This window comes from Hippocampus bargibanti, linkage group LG09, assembly GCF_051943395.1.
Source record: "Hippocampus bargibanti isolate YZ-2025 linkage group LG09, ASM5194339v1, whole genome shotgun sequence".
In the NCBI taxonomy this organism is placed as follows: domain Eukaryota; kingdom Metazoa; phylum Chordata; class Actinopteri; order Syngnathiformes; family Syngnathidae; genus Hippocampus; species Hippocampus bargibanti.
Genome location: NC_142742.1, coordinates 14534111 through 14553943, shown reverse-complemented (window position 1 = coordinate 14553943; position 19833 = coordinate 14534111). Strand labels below are relative to the sequence as shown.

Here is a 19833-nt window from a genome sequence, read left to right as displayed (position 1 = left end):
TGAGATTTGGTAGGTAGGTAATGTAGGGTAGATGGGTTGGTGGCTAGGTTTGTGGGTTGGGTTGGGTTTTGGGGATGGGTGGGTTGGTGGGTATAGATAGGTAGGTAATGTAAGATACATTGGTAGATTGGGTAGGTAGGTCGGTACATAGGTGGATAGATAGATAGATAGATAGATAGATAGATAGATAGATAGATAGATAGATAGATAGATAGATAGATAGATAGATAGATAGATAGATAGATAGATAGATAGATAGATAGATAGATAGATAGATAGATAGGTTGTGGGTAGATTGAGTTTTTGGGATTTGATAGGTAGGTAGGTAGGTAATGTAAGGTAGGTTGGTAGGTACGTAGGTAGGTAATAATAATATTAATAATACATTTAATTTACAGGCACCTTTCAAAGCACCCAAGGACACTTCACAATTAAAAGAACAATAAAAACGGGAACAATAAAACCATAAATAAAATGATAAATAATAAAAGAGCACATTAAACTAAACTGTGAATGCAATTTTAAACAGATGGGTTGTGAGGTGGGATTTGAAGGTGGGAAGAGAGTCAATATTTTGGATGTTGGGTGGAAGTGAGTTCCAGAGTTTGGGAGCATAGCAGCTGAAAGCTCTGCACCCCATCGTGGTGAGACGGGCAGAGGGAACACTGAGGTGGAGGGTGGATGAGGACCTGAGGGACCAGAAGGGAACGGAAATTTGTAAAAGGTCAGACAGATAAGGGGGGCAAGTAGGTAGGCAGGTTGTGGGTGGGTTGGTTTTTGGGATGGGTGGGTGGTTTGGTCGGTAGGCAGGTAGGTAATGTAAGGTAGGTAGGTGATGTAAGGTACGTCGGTAGGTAAGTAAGGTAGGTAAGGTAGGGGGGTAATCAAATACTTTTCCAGTACCGTATTCCAAATCTCATATATTGCATTCATCCCCAGAGGGAAGATTTAAATTAGCGGACAGTGATCTTTTGACCGAATAGCTATTGTTTCTTTGAGAGTGCCAGCGGTGGGTTCAAGATGTGAGTTGACGATCGCACCCGGCCAAAATATGAAATTGAAGGATTATGGTAAATCCTAGCAGAGTTTGGAAATTTGTAGCCTGATGTGAGGGACTTTAAAGAGTTTTTTTTATAATAACATCCATTCAAGGTATGGGTCTACGTTTTTATCTTCTCAAGTTTAGACTTTGAGTCATGCGCGAAAATATCAAAAGATAACCCTATTCCTCACTTCTTAAACCTTTTGTTTGCTTTGGATGAGAAGAACCCCAAGTCTAAAGTCGTTTTTTAATTGTGATATGAAGTTTGCTTGCAGCATTCTGGAGTCTCAAAATTTAATCCTTTGAAAACGTGTATGTTAGCGTGTCTAACTTGCAGTTGGTTGGCAACCGGCTCAGGATGTACCCTGCCTGTCAACTTAAGTGGCTTGAATGTGCTCCAGGTCTTTTTTGAAAATGAAAGGAAGTTGACCCTGTTATATATGGACAGTGGGTGAATCAATTGTCAAATCCAATTGCATTTGATCATGAAAATGAATTCCAAGTTTATCTTATTTATAACATCTATGTGGATCTTTAAGTTTCTAATATAATGATTTTATCTGCACATATTTCTAGGTTTGATGAAAGATCAGCGAATTTAATTAAAAAGTCAGACAAGGCTAGCATGATGGTTAAGATAAACCAGGCATGTAATACTGAAAATGATAACGTTAAACTTAATGTGCTTCCTCTTATCTGATCTAAGGGTGGAAAAATTGTCAGAAATTCATTACGATTCAGCACAATGCCCACCACTGATCATAGCATCGTCAGGTACCTTTCGTTCATATTTAATCATACATTTGTTAACAAATAAAATTATCAAAGTGCACACAGTTAGAGAGACTTAGTGAGGCAGCAGGAAGATTTTGATTCATCTCACTTGTTCTGAGACCTCCTTTGCAGAAGTGCTGCATTATTGATTCAACTCTGAATTCACAACGTTTCCCTGTTTCCAAGACTGACTTTTCAAAAGCATGTCTACGGAACAGAGGGCTGACCTTATAAAGGCACAGATGCACAGTTTCAAATTTTGGGATCGTAATTAGATCGTGTGTGCGTGTGTGCGCATGTGCGCATGTGTTTTGTGCGCCTTGATAATTGGTTTTGAAACAATGATTATGGTATTCTTTTTTACGTAGTACGTTGCCTTTCGTGGGTTAAAGAAAAAGCATTGGTTGAGGAAATGGATAGATAGAAAGATGGATAAATCGATATTTATTGCACACGAATGACAACGGGCTGCTTCATCTCCAATCAAAGGCGTCTTTCCATGAAACAATGATCTCAGTTTCTTTTTGACATCGATGTGAATGCCAGCGTCCCATTTTGGTCATACTGAATTATAAATTTTTTGACCAAGAAAGTCCTCATCAACAGACGAACACATTCACAGTCTTACTTAGGCAGCAGGGAGACTTTGATTTGTCTCCCTTGTTCTCAGAGCTTCTTCACCAAAGCACTGCATTATTGATCGAACCCCGAGTTCCCATTTCCCTATTCCGAGACCGACTTTTTGCAACAGTTTCCTAGGACCTGGGAAGGCTGACCATGTGAAGGCACGTTAGCTGAAATTTCAAGATATGAATCACATTTTTTCTGGTTTCAAACCTCACCATATGTTTTCTTCATGACCTTGAATTATTTTATCACCCATGATAACTTGTTCAGTCTTTTTTCTGACCAGCCTTTCTTTTTGTGCAAGGGCAAAGGAAAAAAATGTAGGCTTGAATGAATTCGATGGAAATAATGTAACATCAACGCCTGTGCCTGTCACTGATGAATGTAATTGGGGTAAAGACAGCATCACTGTCTGACTCATAATCAGCGTACATAATATTTTTGGCATGATTATGGTGATGCATTTTATTGAGATTAGATTTGGGTTTTGCGAACATTCTGATTTAAGACTGAGAATCAAATTAGTTTAATTAAAAATTTAGAATGCAAAACTTTCTGTCCGGGGGTATTTAGCAAAAATGTTACATTTTCCTCGTGGCTAGTTTTGAAATAACAACAAGGCTGTCAATAAAACATTATTTCTATCAATCTCATGAACAAGGATTCACAACCAATATGTCCTCAGAGAGGTTTTGATCAACATATGCTGCCATTCCTGGAACATTTTTTTTCAGGGATGCCCTTGCTCATTTCAGCAAGACATCGACAAACACATTGCTTCAAATTACAACAGCATGGCTTTTTAGTAAAATCAGGTACCGGCCTGAAGTCCAGACTTGTCTCCTCTTTCAAATGTACCACACACCGTAACTACAAGTTATAAATCAAGCCAGAATGAAAAATAATTGAAAAAAAACCAACAAATCTTCAACATGTGTCCTCAATTCCCAAATGCTGATTCATTGTTGAATGCAAACACTATGATAAACATGCCAGCTTTTGGGGAACATTTCATGGCATCAAATTAAAAATGAGTGAAAATTTACAGAAAAGTTCTATTGGAAATGATTACAAAATATTGAATGTGTTTTGTTTGTTTTGAGGTTTTACAAAATGTCCCAATTTTATTGGAATTGGGGTCTGTATAACTTTGGTCATCTATCTATGCCAGTGACATTGTGGCAGGAAGAACAAATAAATAGGCTGCAATTTGTTGGCTAAAGGTCAACAAATTGCACACAGTCCTGTTTCCTTCCATACAAAACAATTCTGGACTTTCTGCTAGTACATCACCTCTGTTTTCAACTATATAGGCTCAGATTTTACATTACATTTGTGAGCACATCGAGACAAATGACGCTTATTTTGTTATTCATACTTTTTGTAAAATTTTCGTTTGATGTTTGTCAGTAGTATGCAATGCAAAACGGTTCCCTTGGCCCAATAAATTATTAACATAGATTTCGAGAACATAAATGAATTCTGCACGAACTAATTGATTCATAATTACTGCCTGTTACTGTGTTTTGACATTGTGTGAGCTCTTGTTAGAGATTCAGATCAGATTGCTCACAGTTGCATGTTATCCGGCATGATCCTCATATCATCATGTTTATCCTTTGTTTGAAAACAGCTCATGAGTTGGCAAATATTAGCAAGATTATCTGATTTGAGCAATGCAGACAAGTGTTGCTTTACAGCACAGAATTAGCAACAGCACAATAGTTTGATGTGTGGCTGCAAACAGACGTGCTTGTCGTTCCGTGAGCCTGGCTTTTGCAGTCAAATTACAGAATGTCATGGTGGTGTTTGAGTACATTATTATCCTTTGTCACAAGATTAATTTTAAACAAACACACTGAATGAAAATCGATCTCAAGAGCCTCTGAGTTGATTTGTGATCTCCTTTCACCATGGGGCAGATGCATGTTCCACCTGTGTTTGTTTTTTTGATCTCATCAGAGAGAGGCCAATGTATACGTGGCTATGCTGCATCAGGTCGTCCATAATTTTATGGATGAGCACTTTGTTTTAATTGTCCTCGGACCATCACGTACAACCTCCAATTTGTCTTTTTGCCACTTCACCAGATGCAAGGCTTAGCGTGCGGAGGGAGAATTGTCCTGCATAATAATGATTCACTTGGAATTTTTGGAGTGCAATTGGAGTGATCAGGGGAATTCTTCTTTTTTTTAATAAATTGACCCAATTTAGAATTAAGATTAGATTTCACTAGTATACATACATAATTTGTATTTTTACATATATGTCCATAATTATTTAAATGGTTAGTTTATTAATACTGGTTATGTGGTATTACGACTTTAAACCAGCTGTTGGATTATTACATAAAATAGCTACACTCGCACCGTGTCTATATAATCACATTTATATGACCTTTTATTAAGACCAGTAGTCTCTGAATGTTCCCATAAATTGCAACTTTGCAGACACTCCAGCTAGTAAAGAGGCACTGATATTGATATCGTCCTTCACCGAGTCTACAGCTTGTTCCGTAAATGCTACATCCCTCAGGGTACAATATTCACCGTCAATCGCTCTCAAATGCATGCCATTCACTTCCATTTCATGTGGTGGGAAATGATTGGTCATTTCCTAACAAAAACCTATCACCAACGTGCATATTTTGGATGAACAAATAAAGAAAAGTTACAGTAATTTTTAAATTCAACAATATGTTGATTACGGTATTTTCCACACTCCAGTATAAGGCACTTTGGAGTATGTAAGGTCCACCTTAAATCTATAGCCTGTTTTAAAATGTTTCATTTATAGAGTGCAGCACATGACAAGGTGCATAGAATGCAAATTACAATATTGGGTGCAGTTGCGTAATGCATCCAACGCTCAAGGGAATACAATACAGAACTATACCTGTCAACTTTGGTGAATAGCTGCCCTTATAAATTACAATTCCTGTATAAAAGTTGTTGTACTGCGTACATTATTACAAATGATAAAATAACACTATCAAGCGGAAATACACATACAGTAAAGTCTCGTTATATCGATATTCAAGGGAGGCCGAAAAAATATCGATATAACCGGGACTATCGATATATCCGACCCTGTTTGCATGTAATTTTCTCCGTGCGTGCATAGAAATAGTATCGATATAACCGGGACTATCGATATATCCGATATCGATATAACGAGACTTTACTGTATCTTACGTTATGCTTTTATCAATCCGACCATATGCAACGATAAAAAAATATACGGTTGAAGATTACTTTTGCTGGTTTGCCGTGACAATAGTAGCGGTCAGCGGCAGCATTGTTTTTGGCGACAAGCAGTTGAGACGAACTGGGGTGATATATATATATATATATATATATATATATATATATATATATATATATATATATATATATATATATATATATATATGTTGTTTCCCCTTTTTTACTGTCTAGTGTTATCTAATTAGTTCCCTTATTCATTCGAGTCCAGATTACTTTTTGTGTCATTATTTACTTCACGTTTTGTCGAGTGGAACTTAGCTTCATAGTGCTTTTCTATTGCGCAGTTAATCACAAGACGAAACCCATGCGACTTCACCCATCCCTTCTGCCATACTGTGTTGCAGAAATAAAAGAAATAAAAAGACACATCCACGCGTCTCGTCTTCATTAATACGGCAGCATCGTGGGGATGAAGACAGTCACTGTTGTGACACCCGTCACATTGGTGCCGTGACCCGGATTCACAAGTGACTCTCCACTTCGGACCGGGACCGCGATGCTGCACAATGAAGACGCTGTGCAGTCCCATCACTCGGTGGACGGTGTGTCGACCCCCGTTTTGGAAATACATGTAGAGTGTTAATTGTCTACCTGCTGTTTTGCAATTGGTGTACTTTTTTTTCATGTACGTGTTTTTGTGTGTTAAGTCTAAGAATGAGCTCCTTAGAAGTAACAAGTAGCACACCGTTGAATGAGTGTGTTGGTAGAGGTAGAGGCTTCCCAACCGTGTAACAGTTGTATAGTGCAATCCAGAGTGGTGTAGGTTGTACAGAGGGGAATGGGCAGGTTCAAGCTGAGGCCACTTATGTTAGTGGGGACAGAGTTCCTTCCCAGACCCAGTGCAGTGCATCTACGACGAGCGCACAGACAACTGATACACCAGCAACAGATCCCTTTCTCCAGTCTGTCACAGTTATGTAGTGCTATGCAGGGTGATGTAGTTTGTACAGAGGGGAATGGGCAGGTGCGAGCTGAGGCCACTTATGTTAGTGGGGACAGAGTTCCTTCCCAGACCCAGTACAGTGCATCTCCGACGAGCGCACAGACCCTGACACACCGGAGACAGATCCCTTACTCCAATCACCTGACGTAGTTGGTCAGATGAGTGACATAATTAGACAGCATTTTTGTACATCCTTGCCCGATAACCTTGTCTATTGTGCCTGTTGGTCTTTCTGTTGTCTTCCGTGTGTATGTTGCCTCACTTCTGCATAATTTAAGGGGGGTGTATGTAACGGAGTTGTACACTTAGGTTATTAAATTATGAAGGAAGTGACGCAACGGCGCACAGTGTGGCACTATGTCCCGCCCATAGTTTCCAGAACAATCTCGAGGAGATTCAGGGTGAGTCGCAATTTTCTGTTGGTCTTGATTAACGCGCATTTTCATGACAATTTCCCCTTTTTTACTGTCTAGTGTTATCTAATTAGTTCCCTTATTCATTCGAGTCCAGATTACTTTTTGTGTCATTATTTACTTCACGTTTTGTCGAGTGGAACTTAGCTTCATAGTGCTTTTCTATTGCGCAGTTAATCACAAGACGAAACCCATGCGACTTCACCCATCCCTTCTGCCATACTGTGTTGCAGAAATAAAAGAAATAAAAAGACACATCCACGCGTCTCGTCTTCATTAATACAGCAGCATCGTGGAGATGAAGACAGTCACTGTTGTGACACCCGTCACATATATATATATATATATATATATATATATATATATATATATGTGTGTGTGTGTGGGGCACACAAAGTTGTCTGCGATGATAAGGTCATGGCTCACCGTTGGGGACATCATGGTACAAAACTTTTAATTTGGTAATGATAGCAATTTTAATTTACAGATTATTTTACCATACCTGCTTCTATCCAGCGCTGAATTAATCTGGTATTTTTATAATTCATCTCTCTTGCTAGTACAGTGTGGTGGCCAACAGTGAATTAACAAAGGTGTATAAAAAATGGCCTAGCTTTTTGTTTTTGTTTTGTTTTTAAGTTTCTGCTGAGTAGTTGAATTTAATGCTCATTTGAGCGCAGCAGGCTTTCACACATGACATGTATCCCACATTAACTAAGTTTTGTGGTTTCCATTTGTCTGGGGGTCCTGTAGAGGAAATAAAAGTAATTTTAGAGGAGAAGGGGGGAGAAATGACATTGTAAAGACACATTTAGCGTTTTTGGTTTGTGATCCGTTCTGAATCAAATTTGAAAATTCTAATTTGGCAGCCTGTTTGCCTCTCTTGTTGAGTCACCACTGATGCATACGCCACCTCATTTCACACATTTGTCTCAGTTCAGTGTTCATACCCCTGGGGAATATCTGTTGTGTGCTTAATTCAGCCAAGTAATGACACTTTCCCAAAGTCATTTCTTGTACTTTCCTTCAACGCAAACTGTACAACTTGGCATATAAAACACACTCCTCAAAACGTTCCCGAAAATTACTAGAATTCGTCAAGCAGCGCATTGACCCAGCCAATGATGAGCAACTGCAGGGATGCAAATGTATTGTATTCTATTGTATAGACAGATTGCCCTTTCCCCTATAAAGTGAGGACCTTTAGACGGGAACCATGAACGACGCGCTGTTTAGCAAAGGGGATCTTTCTTGACGTACACAAATCCCATTTACACAAGGAGCAAACAAAGCAGGAGCAGATGAGATGAGAAAGAACAGATAAACGACGAGCACTATTATCCCTGCAGCCAGAAGGGCCAAATATACCAGGCATGCACATATTGAACTCAATTAGTTCCCAATTTGATTTGTCTGGTAGACTTATATTTCCTCTTCGATATATGTAATGTTCCGCTGCTTTCAGTGCTTTGACATCTTCCAATTGCTACAGTCATAGTCATAGGTCGGGTCATATGACTCAAGTCAACACAAGTCACTGATTGTTTCCAATTATTTTTCTTTATATAATTTGCCTTGTGCACTATGAGACGATGGCTGTCATGGTGGGGAAGCCAGATAGGAATACAGGTGGATCATCTTTTTGATGACATATTGAAAACTACATTTGCAACATACAAGGTTTTCAACTTAAGTTAAGAGAGACAAAACAGAATAATTAATTTGTGAGGAACAGGTAAACTGTCTATTTTAATTGTGACGCTAAAATAGCCAAATTAGCTTGACAGTTTAACTCACACCAATATGCACGCCATTTCAGGTTGAAAGAGGCACTTTCCATTATCTGAACCGATTAGCATCACGAAGGTCATGGGTGTGCTGGAGCCTATCCCAGCTGTCTTTGGGCAGCAGGTGGGTTGCCCCATAAACCAGTTCCCAGCTCATCATAGGGCACACATTAAATAAATAACCCTTCAAGCTCACAATCATTCCTAAGGAAAATTTAGACTGATCAATTATCCTACCTTGCAAGTTTTTTGAGATATTGGGCCAGAGTACCTGAATAAATCCCATCTGAAGAAAGCCCATGCTGGTCAGGAAAAACATGTAAACTCCACACAAGGTTGACGCCCAATTTGAACATCGGACCTCTTTCGAAAACTAAACTCAAAAGTTGTGGTTAGCAAATTGCCTTGGCAAGCATTCCATCTTCTCATGTGGCCGCTTTGCAAATTAATTGCCCAGCTCTCCTTTAAAAATATGCATGCAGAATTTCCCACAATGATTGATTAGGGCAGTGACGTGCGGTGATGTTCATGGCTGGTGAGGCACTGACATCATCATAGTCAGATTTACAAACAAATGAACACTACAGAGTAGCTTATTCACCATTTGATTGGCAACAGTTAACATGTTTTTTTAAATGTCATGTCAGCATTCTTTATATACTGTATACAAACTGTTACATAGAAAAAAAGAATTAAAAAAACATTCTTATCGTGTTACCTTTACTTATAAATGAAGTCCAAGTCTCTCTGTCTCAATGGAGATCACTGCCAGTGAAGAAAGTCGTCCTTGATCAGCCCTGTTCCGACTGTATGTTTTCAGTCTTTTGTGCTGAGAATGACCGCTCCACTGATGCTGTAGTTGCTGGAACAGTGAGCACGAGCTGGAGCAACTTTGTCGCTTCAGGAATAGTTCAATCAATCAATCAATGAGATCCTTCTTGGCCAAAAAGCTGAGAAGCTGTCCAGGAGATTTATATTCATCTCTCACCGTTTGTGAGCTATACAGTCCGGTGTTGGTCTTCCTTTAATGATTATCTCCTGCTTCGATTGAAAGTCCAGTTTAGAAAATTCTTTCAATCTAGATACATAATCCTCCATTCTGAAAATAAGGCCAATAAGGCCAACACGAAAAAATGACTGAATTGCTGCACTTTACCTGCTAACTGTTTACTGTAGCTTGCTGTCACTAATTCTATTATTCTGCAGCCGAGGAGTCGCAAGAAGAATCTGTAATCACCAGCGCCCCCTGTCATGAGGCAGGAGAACTGTGTGCCTAAAATAAAATAAACACTGTACTACAGTGTTTATAATGTACAGTGACTGTACATTATATACACCAGCTAAACTGTAGAAATTTAGTTCATATACTAAAAGCTTTTGAACACTTTAATAGCGATATGCAGAGGGACAGCAATGCGGTCTCACTGCAGAGCAAACCAGCACAGTTAGCATAGTCATTGCGCAATCCATGGTGAGGCTCAGCCGGCTGCTGCCTCACCGCTCGTCTCTACTTAGTACTTCAACGGTAAATGTGAAAATTCAACGATTTAGAAAACAAACAAATAAATGGAAAAGAACTTTAAAGTACTAATCACTAAATAAATATAACTGTTTTTTTTTCATTTGATATTTCCATGATCAGAATCAGAATCAGAATCATCTTTATTGCCAAGTATGTAGAACACAGAAGGAATTTGTTTCCGGTCGAACACGCTGCACTAGTATCGTCAAAAAAATATTTGCAAAGAGGCACTATACAATTCCATTTGGGCTACTGTTCAAAGAGTTAATGGCTTGGGGGAAGAAGCTGTTTAAATAAATGTCTGCTGGATTTGGTGCGCATGGATCGGTAGCGCCTGCCTGAGGGGAGTAGCTGGAAAAGGTGGTGGGCAGGGTGCGGAGGGTCCAGTATGATTTTCCGCACCCTAGTTTGGAGTCTTGCAGTGTGCAAGTCCTCGAGAGTGAGTAGGGCGGTGCCAATAATTTTTTCCGCCGTCCTAACTGTCCGTTGAATGATGACAGGTGAGGCACTGCCTCACCTGCCTCCCATGACTGCATGTCACTGGATTAGGGGAATTGTAGTGTTTGAGATGTTTATTGAATTGAAGCTCATCAGTCAAGCATCCCAATGCAGGTTGAACAATGTCACATTTGCATGTAATTTGGCCAAAGTCAAACAGGAGCACTGATAAGGCTGGCTGGCGAATGATTAAACTGAGTGTTGGGTATTTCTCTCGCTGACTATCCTCATTGCAAGGACAAAGCACATACATTCAGAGACTGATTATTATGTGGCACGGTACATCTTTGCTGCATCCAATATGCTCTGTCGATATTGACTTTTATTTAACATTAACAAATGACATTCGTATGTTATTTCTTTGGAACTACACTTACATTACACTGTTACCTTTTCTCTAAGATTGTCATATTTACTCACATGATAGCATCACACTGTTTTTGCAGCTACAAAGCCTGCTATTTGGCTGTCTAAGGACAGCAAATTGTTGAAACCATTTTAGTGCTTTACTATGTTTAAATGATTGGCTCTCAAAATGTGGGGGGAAAATACATGCCATTGCGCCAAGACAACCATGAAGGGTTATTATTATTAGGTTGTTACGGATTTTGTTTACGTAAAATTCCAATTCTTTCATTCAACTGTTGAAGTGGGAAGGGAATTCAATTAGCGTGGGAATTTTGTCTTGTTCTCCTTGAGAGTACGTGTACACTTCTGGATAGATCACTGGTTCATCTTAGCACCGAAGATCTTGGGCAGATCCAGATATCCCTGACCACTTGGTGAAAAGAACCCTTTGAACCTCTCCTCTTTCATCTAGATTCTAGAAGGTGCTTAACAATGAATGACTCTGTGTTTTTGTATTGTCATATTATTTGTTATTTAGTTTTTTGTTTGTTCTTTTGACTTTAAGATGGCGCCGCGAGAGTCGCTGCCTTTCCAGCAGCTCCTGTATTTCGTTTTTCTACTTCTTTTCTTCCTTTCCACTGCCGTTCATCACTTTGCTGTTGTGAAATGTAAATGTCTCCACTGCGAGACAAATAAAGGTAATTCATTACTGTATCAGACTTTAATAAACTGTGTTCACCATGGAGTTGTTTTCTCACTATCTTGAACTCCATGTGTGTGCCACCAAAATAATGCTGTCGCATTCCTCGCTGCTTATGCGAGCAGATACTTCACAAGCCAAATAATTTCAATCAGAGTGATGGTAAGGTTTTCAAAACATTGAATATTGAGGGGCATATCTAATATATATAATTTCAGAGACAGAGAGGACGGTCTCACCTATTTACGTCAGACGGTATGCATCATTTTATCTCCATCAGATGTTGTTTTCTGGCGGTGTATGTGGGGTTATACAACACTGTAGTAAGGTCATGAGTATTTGGGCTATGACAGAATTTTACAGAGACACTGCAGTGCAATACCCATTTGATTTTATCTGTGTCACAGTGTAAATTCCTGCGCCTGGTTAACTCCGACATAGAGTGCAAAGGTAATGCAGAATGCTAAAATTGTCGTCCAACTCCCGGAAACTTAGAGGAGACAAGTGAAAGCTCCATCATGACTGTCTTAGACTCAGGTAGTTGAAGGGTCAGTGGGGAGAATTGTTTTAAAGGCTCCGCTTCCCATCGCTGAGTCCGAAAATTCTACAAAGGTTCTCTGATTTTTGAAGCTGAGATCATTAAGGTGATTTAGAAGCTCTTTGGTCACAATGCCCATCGAATAGGTGAACTCTGTCAGTAGATCTTCAAGGCTTCGTATGCTTTTTTTGACTGAACATACAGCATCACATGGGTATCAGTTAAGCAGATAGGTGTGGTGTTCCCACTTTTTTAAAACCCGTCTAAAACTCACTTGTACTCTTTGGCATTTGACTCAGCATGATTCTGACTTCATCTTAGTTTTACACACTTGTGTTTTGTATTATCTTTGTCACTGCTTTATTTCCTGTATATGATAGCTGTCCATGTGAAGCGCTTTGTTACAGCTTCTGTTGTTGTTAAAGCGGTATATAAATCAATATGTATTGTATTGCATTGTATTGTATTGTATTGTATTGTATTCCTGGCCTGTTCGTCGTCCTTGGCCTCCCTGATAAAGTCTAACTCTAAAACCCCGATGGACAAAAGAGTCTATCTTCAAAACATTGCAATTGGAGTCACAGATTCAACTTATTCTGGTTGATAGTCAAACCACGAACACTTTCCCAAGCTGTTTTTCAGTGTTATGGGGACTTCATTATTTATAAAGGAAAAACAAACATTCAAATAAACTGCTCTCTGAAATGAAAGCCGCAATAACAAATGGCTCCTTGCTACTCCTGATATGTTACAGTGGTGCTCATAAATGTATCTATATCAGCGCCCTCAGGAATAAGGTTGCAATTCTCACTTATCGTCGCAAGGGGTGAGTCGTTACCAAAATGACATCACAAACTGTAGTCGCTATAATTAATTTTGAATTTAAATGAATGTAATTATAGACTTCAACTAGATAGATAGATTGATCCCCCGCCCCTTGGACAAGAGATGAGTTAAATGGTTCTGAACTGATCTGTTCTTTTCCTAGTTCAGTTGAACTCTGCCACAAGGTTGATGGCCAGAGGTAGAACGATTGCATTTTGTCACTTGGACATGAATCTTCGGCGAAGAACTAGTGATGCAGACAGCCATCAGGTCGGGGAAGAAATTAACAATGTGACTCTCGATTTGTTCACTGCAAATAGATGACATGTATCACTCAGTGAACAATTCTGCCCTGAGTGATTCTAACCGTTTCCTCCTCGCTGGGACAAACTTTTCAATTTCTCCAATGTAAAATCAAGCCCCATTAAAAATAAACAGACACGCCTCGTCACCACTAAGGCATGTGTGCCCATTATTTTAGCAGAGAACACAAAAAGTAATGAGACCTGGGAGTGTGGTGGTGTATAAGGTTGGCTAAATGTTTTTTGAATATACATGCAGTATATTTAAAGAACATACGTGAATTCAGAATCAGAATCAGAATCATCTTTATTGCCAAGTATGTAGAACACACAAGGAATTTGTTTCCGGTAGAACACACTGCACTATATCGTCATCAAAAAAAACTGCTAAGTGGCACTATACAGTTCCATTTTGGCTACTGTTGAAAGAGTTCAAAGAGTTCAAAGAGTTAATGGCTTGGGGGAAGAAGCTGTTTAAATGTCTGCTGGATTTGGTGCGCATGGATCGGTAGCGCCTGCCTGAGGGGAGTAGCTGGAAAAGGTGGTGGGCAGGGTGCGGAGGGTCCAGTAGGATTTTCCGCGCGCTAGTTTGGATTCTTGCAGTGTGCAAGTCCTCGAGAGTGGGTAGGGCGGTGCCAATGATTTTTTCCGCCGTCCTAACAGTCCGTTGAAGTCGGATTTTGTCCATTTTTGTGGCGGCCCCGAACCAAACGGTGATGGAAGAACACAGGATGGATTCGATGACAGCCGTGTAGAAATGTTGCAGCACCTCCTGTGGCAGGCCATGCTTCTTTAGCAGCCTCAGGAAGTACATTCTCTGTTGGGCCTTTTTCAGGATAGAGTTGGTGTTGACCTCCCACTTCATGTCCTGGGAGACTGTGATTCCCGGGAATTTGAAAGTCTCAACGGTTGACACAAGGCAGTTGGATAGTGTGAGTAATATTGTATGTTTATCATGTGAGTAGCCTGGTAGTCAAGTGATTAGCACCCCGACTTCACAGTGAAAAGGTCGTGAGTTCAAATCTCGCTGCGGCATCACTATGGGAGTTTGCATGTGCTCCCCAGGCCTGCGTGGGTTTCCTCCGTGTCCTTGGGTTTCCTTCCACATTCCAAAAATATGCATGGCAGGCAGTTTGATGAATCCAAATTGTCCCTAGGTGTGAGTGTGAGTGCAGATTTTAGTTTATCTCTGTGTTCCCTGCGATTGGCTGGCAACCAATTCAGGGTGTCCCCCACCAAGTGCCCAAAGACGGCTGGGATAGGCTCCAGCACCCCCCATAAGGTGAATGAATGAATGAATTTTTCAGGTGCGGTTGCTAATTCTTTTGAGTTTTCACCCACTTCATTTTTTAACCACAACAATGACAGGAAACCATATCAGTATTATGCATGTATACACTGCAGGAGGAATGTATTTTTCCCATTGTCTCATAAATTTCCATTGTACCTGGTTGAGCAAGGGGATGTTTAGAGTTTGGCCGGCTGCTCGTTTCTCTTGGCCGTCTTTATAGATCTAGATTGACAGCTTCTGCATCGTGTCTGCCACTGTTATTCACTGAAGGATTCGGGCTGCCAGTAAGAAGCTCTGACAACCAGCTCTGGCAAGCGACCTTGACTCCTGCTTGGACCAATGGCCTACAAGTCAAAGCTTGTTTCCTTGTTAGAACGAGTCGGGCTCTACTCAATCAGTCGCCCAAAAATGCTCTCTAATAGACAACCACAATTCAAAATTGTTGACTTGTACATATGTAAATTTATGTTTAGATATTGTACCACAGTATCGGTTCTCCCTCGAAACAGCCCGGTTTCACTCTGCATGATTATATTTCAAGGCCAGGCGGTGACAATGGCACCATTCCTCAGAACCTCTTTCAACATTGCATAAGAACGCAGACCAAAGACAGCCGTGACATCACTGTCATCTAATTGACCGACAAGTTGAGCCGTTTCTTTCAAGAGCGATTCGATGGAACTTCACTTGCGCACTCCCATTTAGTGGTTTTACGCGAGTGAGGCTGACTGTGCACACCTCTTTATTTTAGTTTTAATGTTTTATATAACACCATCCATATAAAGAGACTGTGCAGATGAGATCGGACAACCTAGGTGGTTTATAAGAATGATCAAATACAGACCAAAAAATAACTAAATAAAATACTGACCAAAATGTTTTAAAAGGCAATGCGTTGAGAATGTAAAACATTATGGATATACCAACATAAAATAAATAAAAATTGTGCATGATACAACATATGACATATGCCCAGTCCGGTGTAGGATAGTGAGCCACATCTTTTAAACTCTTCACACTTTCTTGATGTACACTGAAACCTGTCAGGTAAACAGAACCAAGGTTACAACAGATTGCGGATGTGAACTACAATAAAGAAGATAATGGGGGTATATTGGAAGACAGAAATATAATTTATTCACTTGCAAACATTTTTACCACAAGTGGTATTGTATATTAAATTGGAAAGATAGTTAAGTATTGTTGAAAAACACAATCATATGTCATGTATATACCGAAATTTATTTGTGACATGATCATTTTCAGTTATCTATATCATAGAACCTCATCACATACTCCATCTGTTCATGTGAAAGACCCATATTGGAAGTCCAGAATCCAGATTCCCGTCACAGTTTAGCTCCAGCCATGCTGGGATAACCAGGAGGCAAACGTGTGTGTTGTCTCGCCTCTTTCTTGCTGCACTGCCACTCTGCTGTGCTGCAGTGGATGCTCCAAACAGTGCACTCACTACTCATCGCAGTGGCAGTCGCAGCATCTAACTGACATTTAACCGCCTTTCTAACACAGGTGGCCTTTCCGCCGTCACTTATGAACAATGTCTTAATAAATGAAAGTGCAAGTCATAGGGAAGTCTGAAGACAGGTGGGGAGCTCAGGAAATCTGTAGTTCAGTGTACCTTGTATAATACTATGTGATTTTCAACTGTCCTCCGTGGCAAATCAGGTTGTGCTCTTAGATGCCTCCTGCTTGGAGACACTTTGCCAGGTAAGTTAGTTATCTGGTCTCCTGTATTTTATGCTGCATGTGATGGTTTAATAGCTTTATGCAATGCTTATATTTCGAGATTGTATTGTCGCAGAAGTTACAAGATAAACATCTAGCGAACATCTAGTATTTAAATGTGCCTGTTTGATAACACAACCACACTGTATCTTTGGAAATGAACCCCACAATTAAATCTGTTGGACTGCAGCAACTTCAAATCTTTATGCAGAAATGGGAGTTGCTGTACCCACAGTGCATTTTTTTAACATATTTTCATTTGTAGTGCAAAACAATAATGCATGTTGCTGTTTTAAGTGTCTTGTGTGCACCCCCGCTACATGCTTGCATGCAAAGGAATACGGTGTGAACTTGCAGTAGTGTGCAGAGTTGTATGTAAACTGTCATGTAGGGTGGGTCAGCTTTGCGTCAGATGTATGTGTGTCATATGATGCTCCATGCGTGTGTACTGTGTTGTGTATGTATGTCAGCTGTCTCGTTTTATGACTGGTCGTGACAACACCGAAAGGTTACTTTTAAGAAATTCTTATGGGCACTTCATCAGGTCTTGACTCTCATGAGTTAGTCTGTAGCTTTGTGTTTTTGGATAGTTCTGCTTGTACTCATGGCCCATCACTCAGCAGCCTGTTGGAGGATATGCTTGGGGTCCTCCTTGTCCATTGCTGCACTGCAGACAGTCTCTGTCCCGCCCAGGCAGCGACATGCTACTTTACTTCAATCCAGACAGTGTAGGCTTGGAGAGGCTCTTCATCTATTTGAATGTGCACATTTGAACAGATGGTTGGAGCCGTGTTGCTCCCAGCAGCTGACACTGTGGTGTATTTGGAAGTGCAGGTGGCCTGATCAGTTGGAAGTTATTGTTTGGCATTACCGTTGCTTTGCTTGGATGAGTAAGTCTGGAACAGAACCTTGCTGACAATCAAGACATCCCTTGTTGCTCTAAATGAGCATCAGATCTCCCGCAACTTTGTTGGGATTCACCAAATGGTTCGCCGTCATCCTTCCTTCGGGTCTCCTCCTACTAGCCTGCTGCACTATGCTTCACACTGACTCTGTGTTATGTATCCATGAAGCAATATCCACTATTTAGACTGCAAGATTCCGTAACAAACTTTAAACAAACTTTCAGTCATTGCATAAAGGCACTTAATGTGTTTTGTCAAATGATGCAAGGGCATGCGGTGCTGCCGGATGCACACACGAGTGGTGTGGAAAATATGACATTAGCATTACAAATGGAATGCAACACAATACAGTGGGGCCTTGGTTTACGAACGTATGAAATTTTTGGGTTACGAACGTTAAATTTATGAACATTAAACCTTGGATTAAGCACTATTTTTCACGGCCCACCACGGCTGGCGAAATAATCTTCGGCGGAAGAACACCAAAGCACATGACCGAACAGCGCCCCAGCAGGCCTGCCTTTCCACACCCCCTTTCTCTGAATGCACATGTCGATTGAGAGAGAGCGAGAGAGAGAGAGAGAGAGAGAGAGAGAGAGAGAGAGAGAGAGAGAGAGAGAGAGAGAGAGAGAGAGAGAGACATTGATCGCCTCCAAGGAGTTTTTTACAGATACTTTTGCTGTTATGGGACCGAAAAAGACCCCACCACAGGCTCGTGTTGGGCCAAAGAAGACACAAAATAAAATTAAAGTCGAGGAGAACAAGGAGATCATTGAGAAACACGAATGAGGTGTGCGTTTGTCTGATTTAGCGGCTTAGCGGAAATGCTAAGTCCACCATTGCTACCATCCTTCGCCTAAAAGCTTTATTTACTCGATGCTTTCACGTGACTAAAGCCTTGGCATGATGTTACCCGTCCATCCTTGAAAGCAGCATGGAAGAATTTGTGGCCCGCATGCGTCCTTGAGAGGGACTTTGAAGGATTTGATCCTCATGACTCTGTTGTTTTGGACAACATTGTTTCCATTGGACAGAACATGGAACTCAAAATGGATGCAGATGACATCGAGGAGCTTGTTGCTGACCATAATGAGGTCCTCAACACAGAGGATTTGATTTGCCTTCAAGAGGACAAGCAGAAGCAAGCCATTCGGGACTTGTCATCTGAGGGCGAGGAGGAGGAGATGGCTGCAGCATCAAGTGAGAGCATCAAGGCAATGTTGGCTAAGTGGAATGATATGCAGGTTTTTATTGAACAGTTCCATCCAGAAAAGACTGTGTCTATGAGAATCATCAACATGATGAATGATGATGTGATGCCTCAGTTTCGTAAGACCTTACAAGTCAGAAAGCAACAGGTGTCAATTAAGAGCCATCAACGGCCATCACACATGTAAATGGATAAAGGCATATCCAATCCAATCCAATCCAATCCAAATAAAGTGACTTTATTATACTGTACAGTGTATTTCTTTCATTACAATAAAATTGCACATTTATTATACATAGAATAAGGTATGTTGTGTGTAGTTTTAAGGCTTATTTCGTTGAAAATTATATTTTATGGAGACCTGGGAACGGATTATTCTCATTTTAATGGTTTACTATGGGAAATTAATTTTTGGGATACACACTTTTCGCCTTACACACTCTTTCTGGGAACTAATTAAGTTCGTAAGCCGAGGCCCCACTGTATAAGGTCCAAATATTTAATTAATGGACTGTACGTCAACACAACAATGAATGTACATGTGTGCATGGAATAACAAAGCAGGATGTCTTTATTTTAAACTGTTGTGACCAAAAGAAACAAAATGGTGTTTATACTATGGCATCCAACCAAGAAGCATACAGACATTGGCACTACACTGGACGTATTTTGATGTCCAAGGGCCAAATCCTACTTAATTGTCATATTGCCATGGGCAGACTTTATTGTTTCTCAAGCCCTCACTCACACCAAAAACCTTTGCCATTATCTAAACAGGCACGAAAACTAAGGATTTCCAGGCCTTGAGTGCAGTGTGTATCCACAGATATTTTCAAAACAAATGACTGAAAACAAAACTAATCTCCTCGCCGCACTTGTGCAGTTGCTGGCCTGTTTATCTGTCAAGAGCAGCCACTTATTTCCTCACAATAATCCTTTTCAGCAAAGTACAGGAAACTTTCTCGGCTGTTATACGGTCTGAGCGTCCAGGCCACATGCTATTCGGCAAGTATATGGACTTTCTGGTTTTGGGCAGTGTCACTCCCATCCTAGATGAAGTAATTTTAGGAAGCTGCCTGTTTAAAAATATGAAAGT

The 19833-nt window shown here is 40.4% G+C and overlaps 1 protein-coding gene across 9 annotated transcripts in view; it reads left to right on the top strand.

Moving 5' to 3' along the window:
• Positions 1 to 19833, top strand: part of dlgap2a (DLG associated protein 2a) — a 184771-nt gene that overhangs the window by 37487 nt on the left and 127451 nt on the right. For 3 of the 9 annotated variants that reach the window (XM_089003725.1, XM_089003724.1, XM_089003720.1), the window contains exon 1: positions 16335 to 16604. The exons of the other annotated variants lie outside the window; for them this stretch is intronic. In XM_089003725.1, the coding sequence (XP_088859851.1) occupies positions 16576 to 16604 (29 nt within the window). In that variant the 5' untranslated portion in view covers positions 16335 to 16575. Of the gene's footprint in view, positions 1 to 16334; positions 16605 to 19833 lie in introns of those variants that run through there. 9 annotated transcript variants of the gene reach the window in all.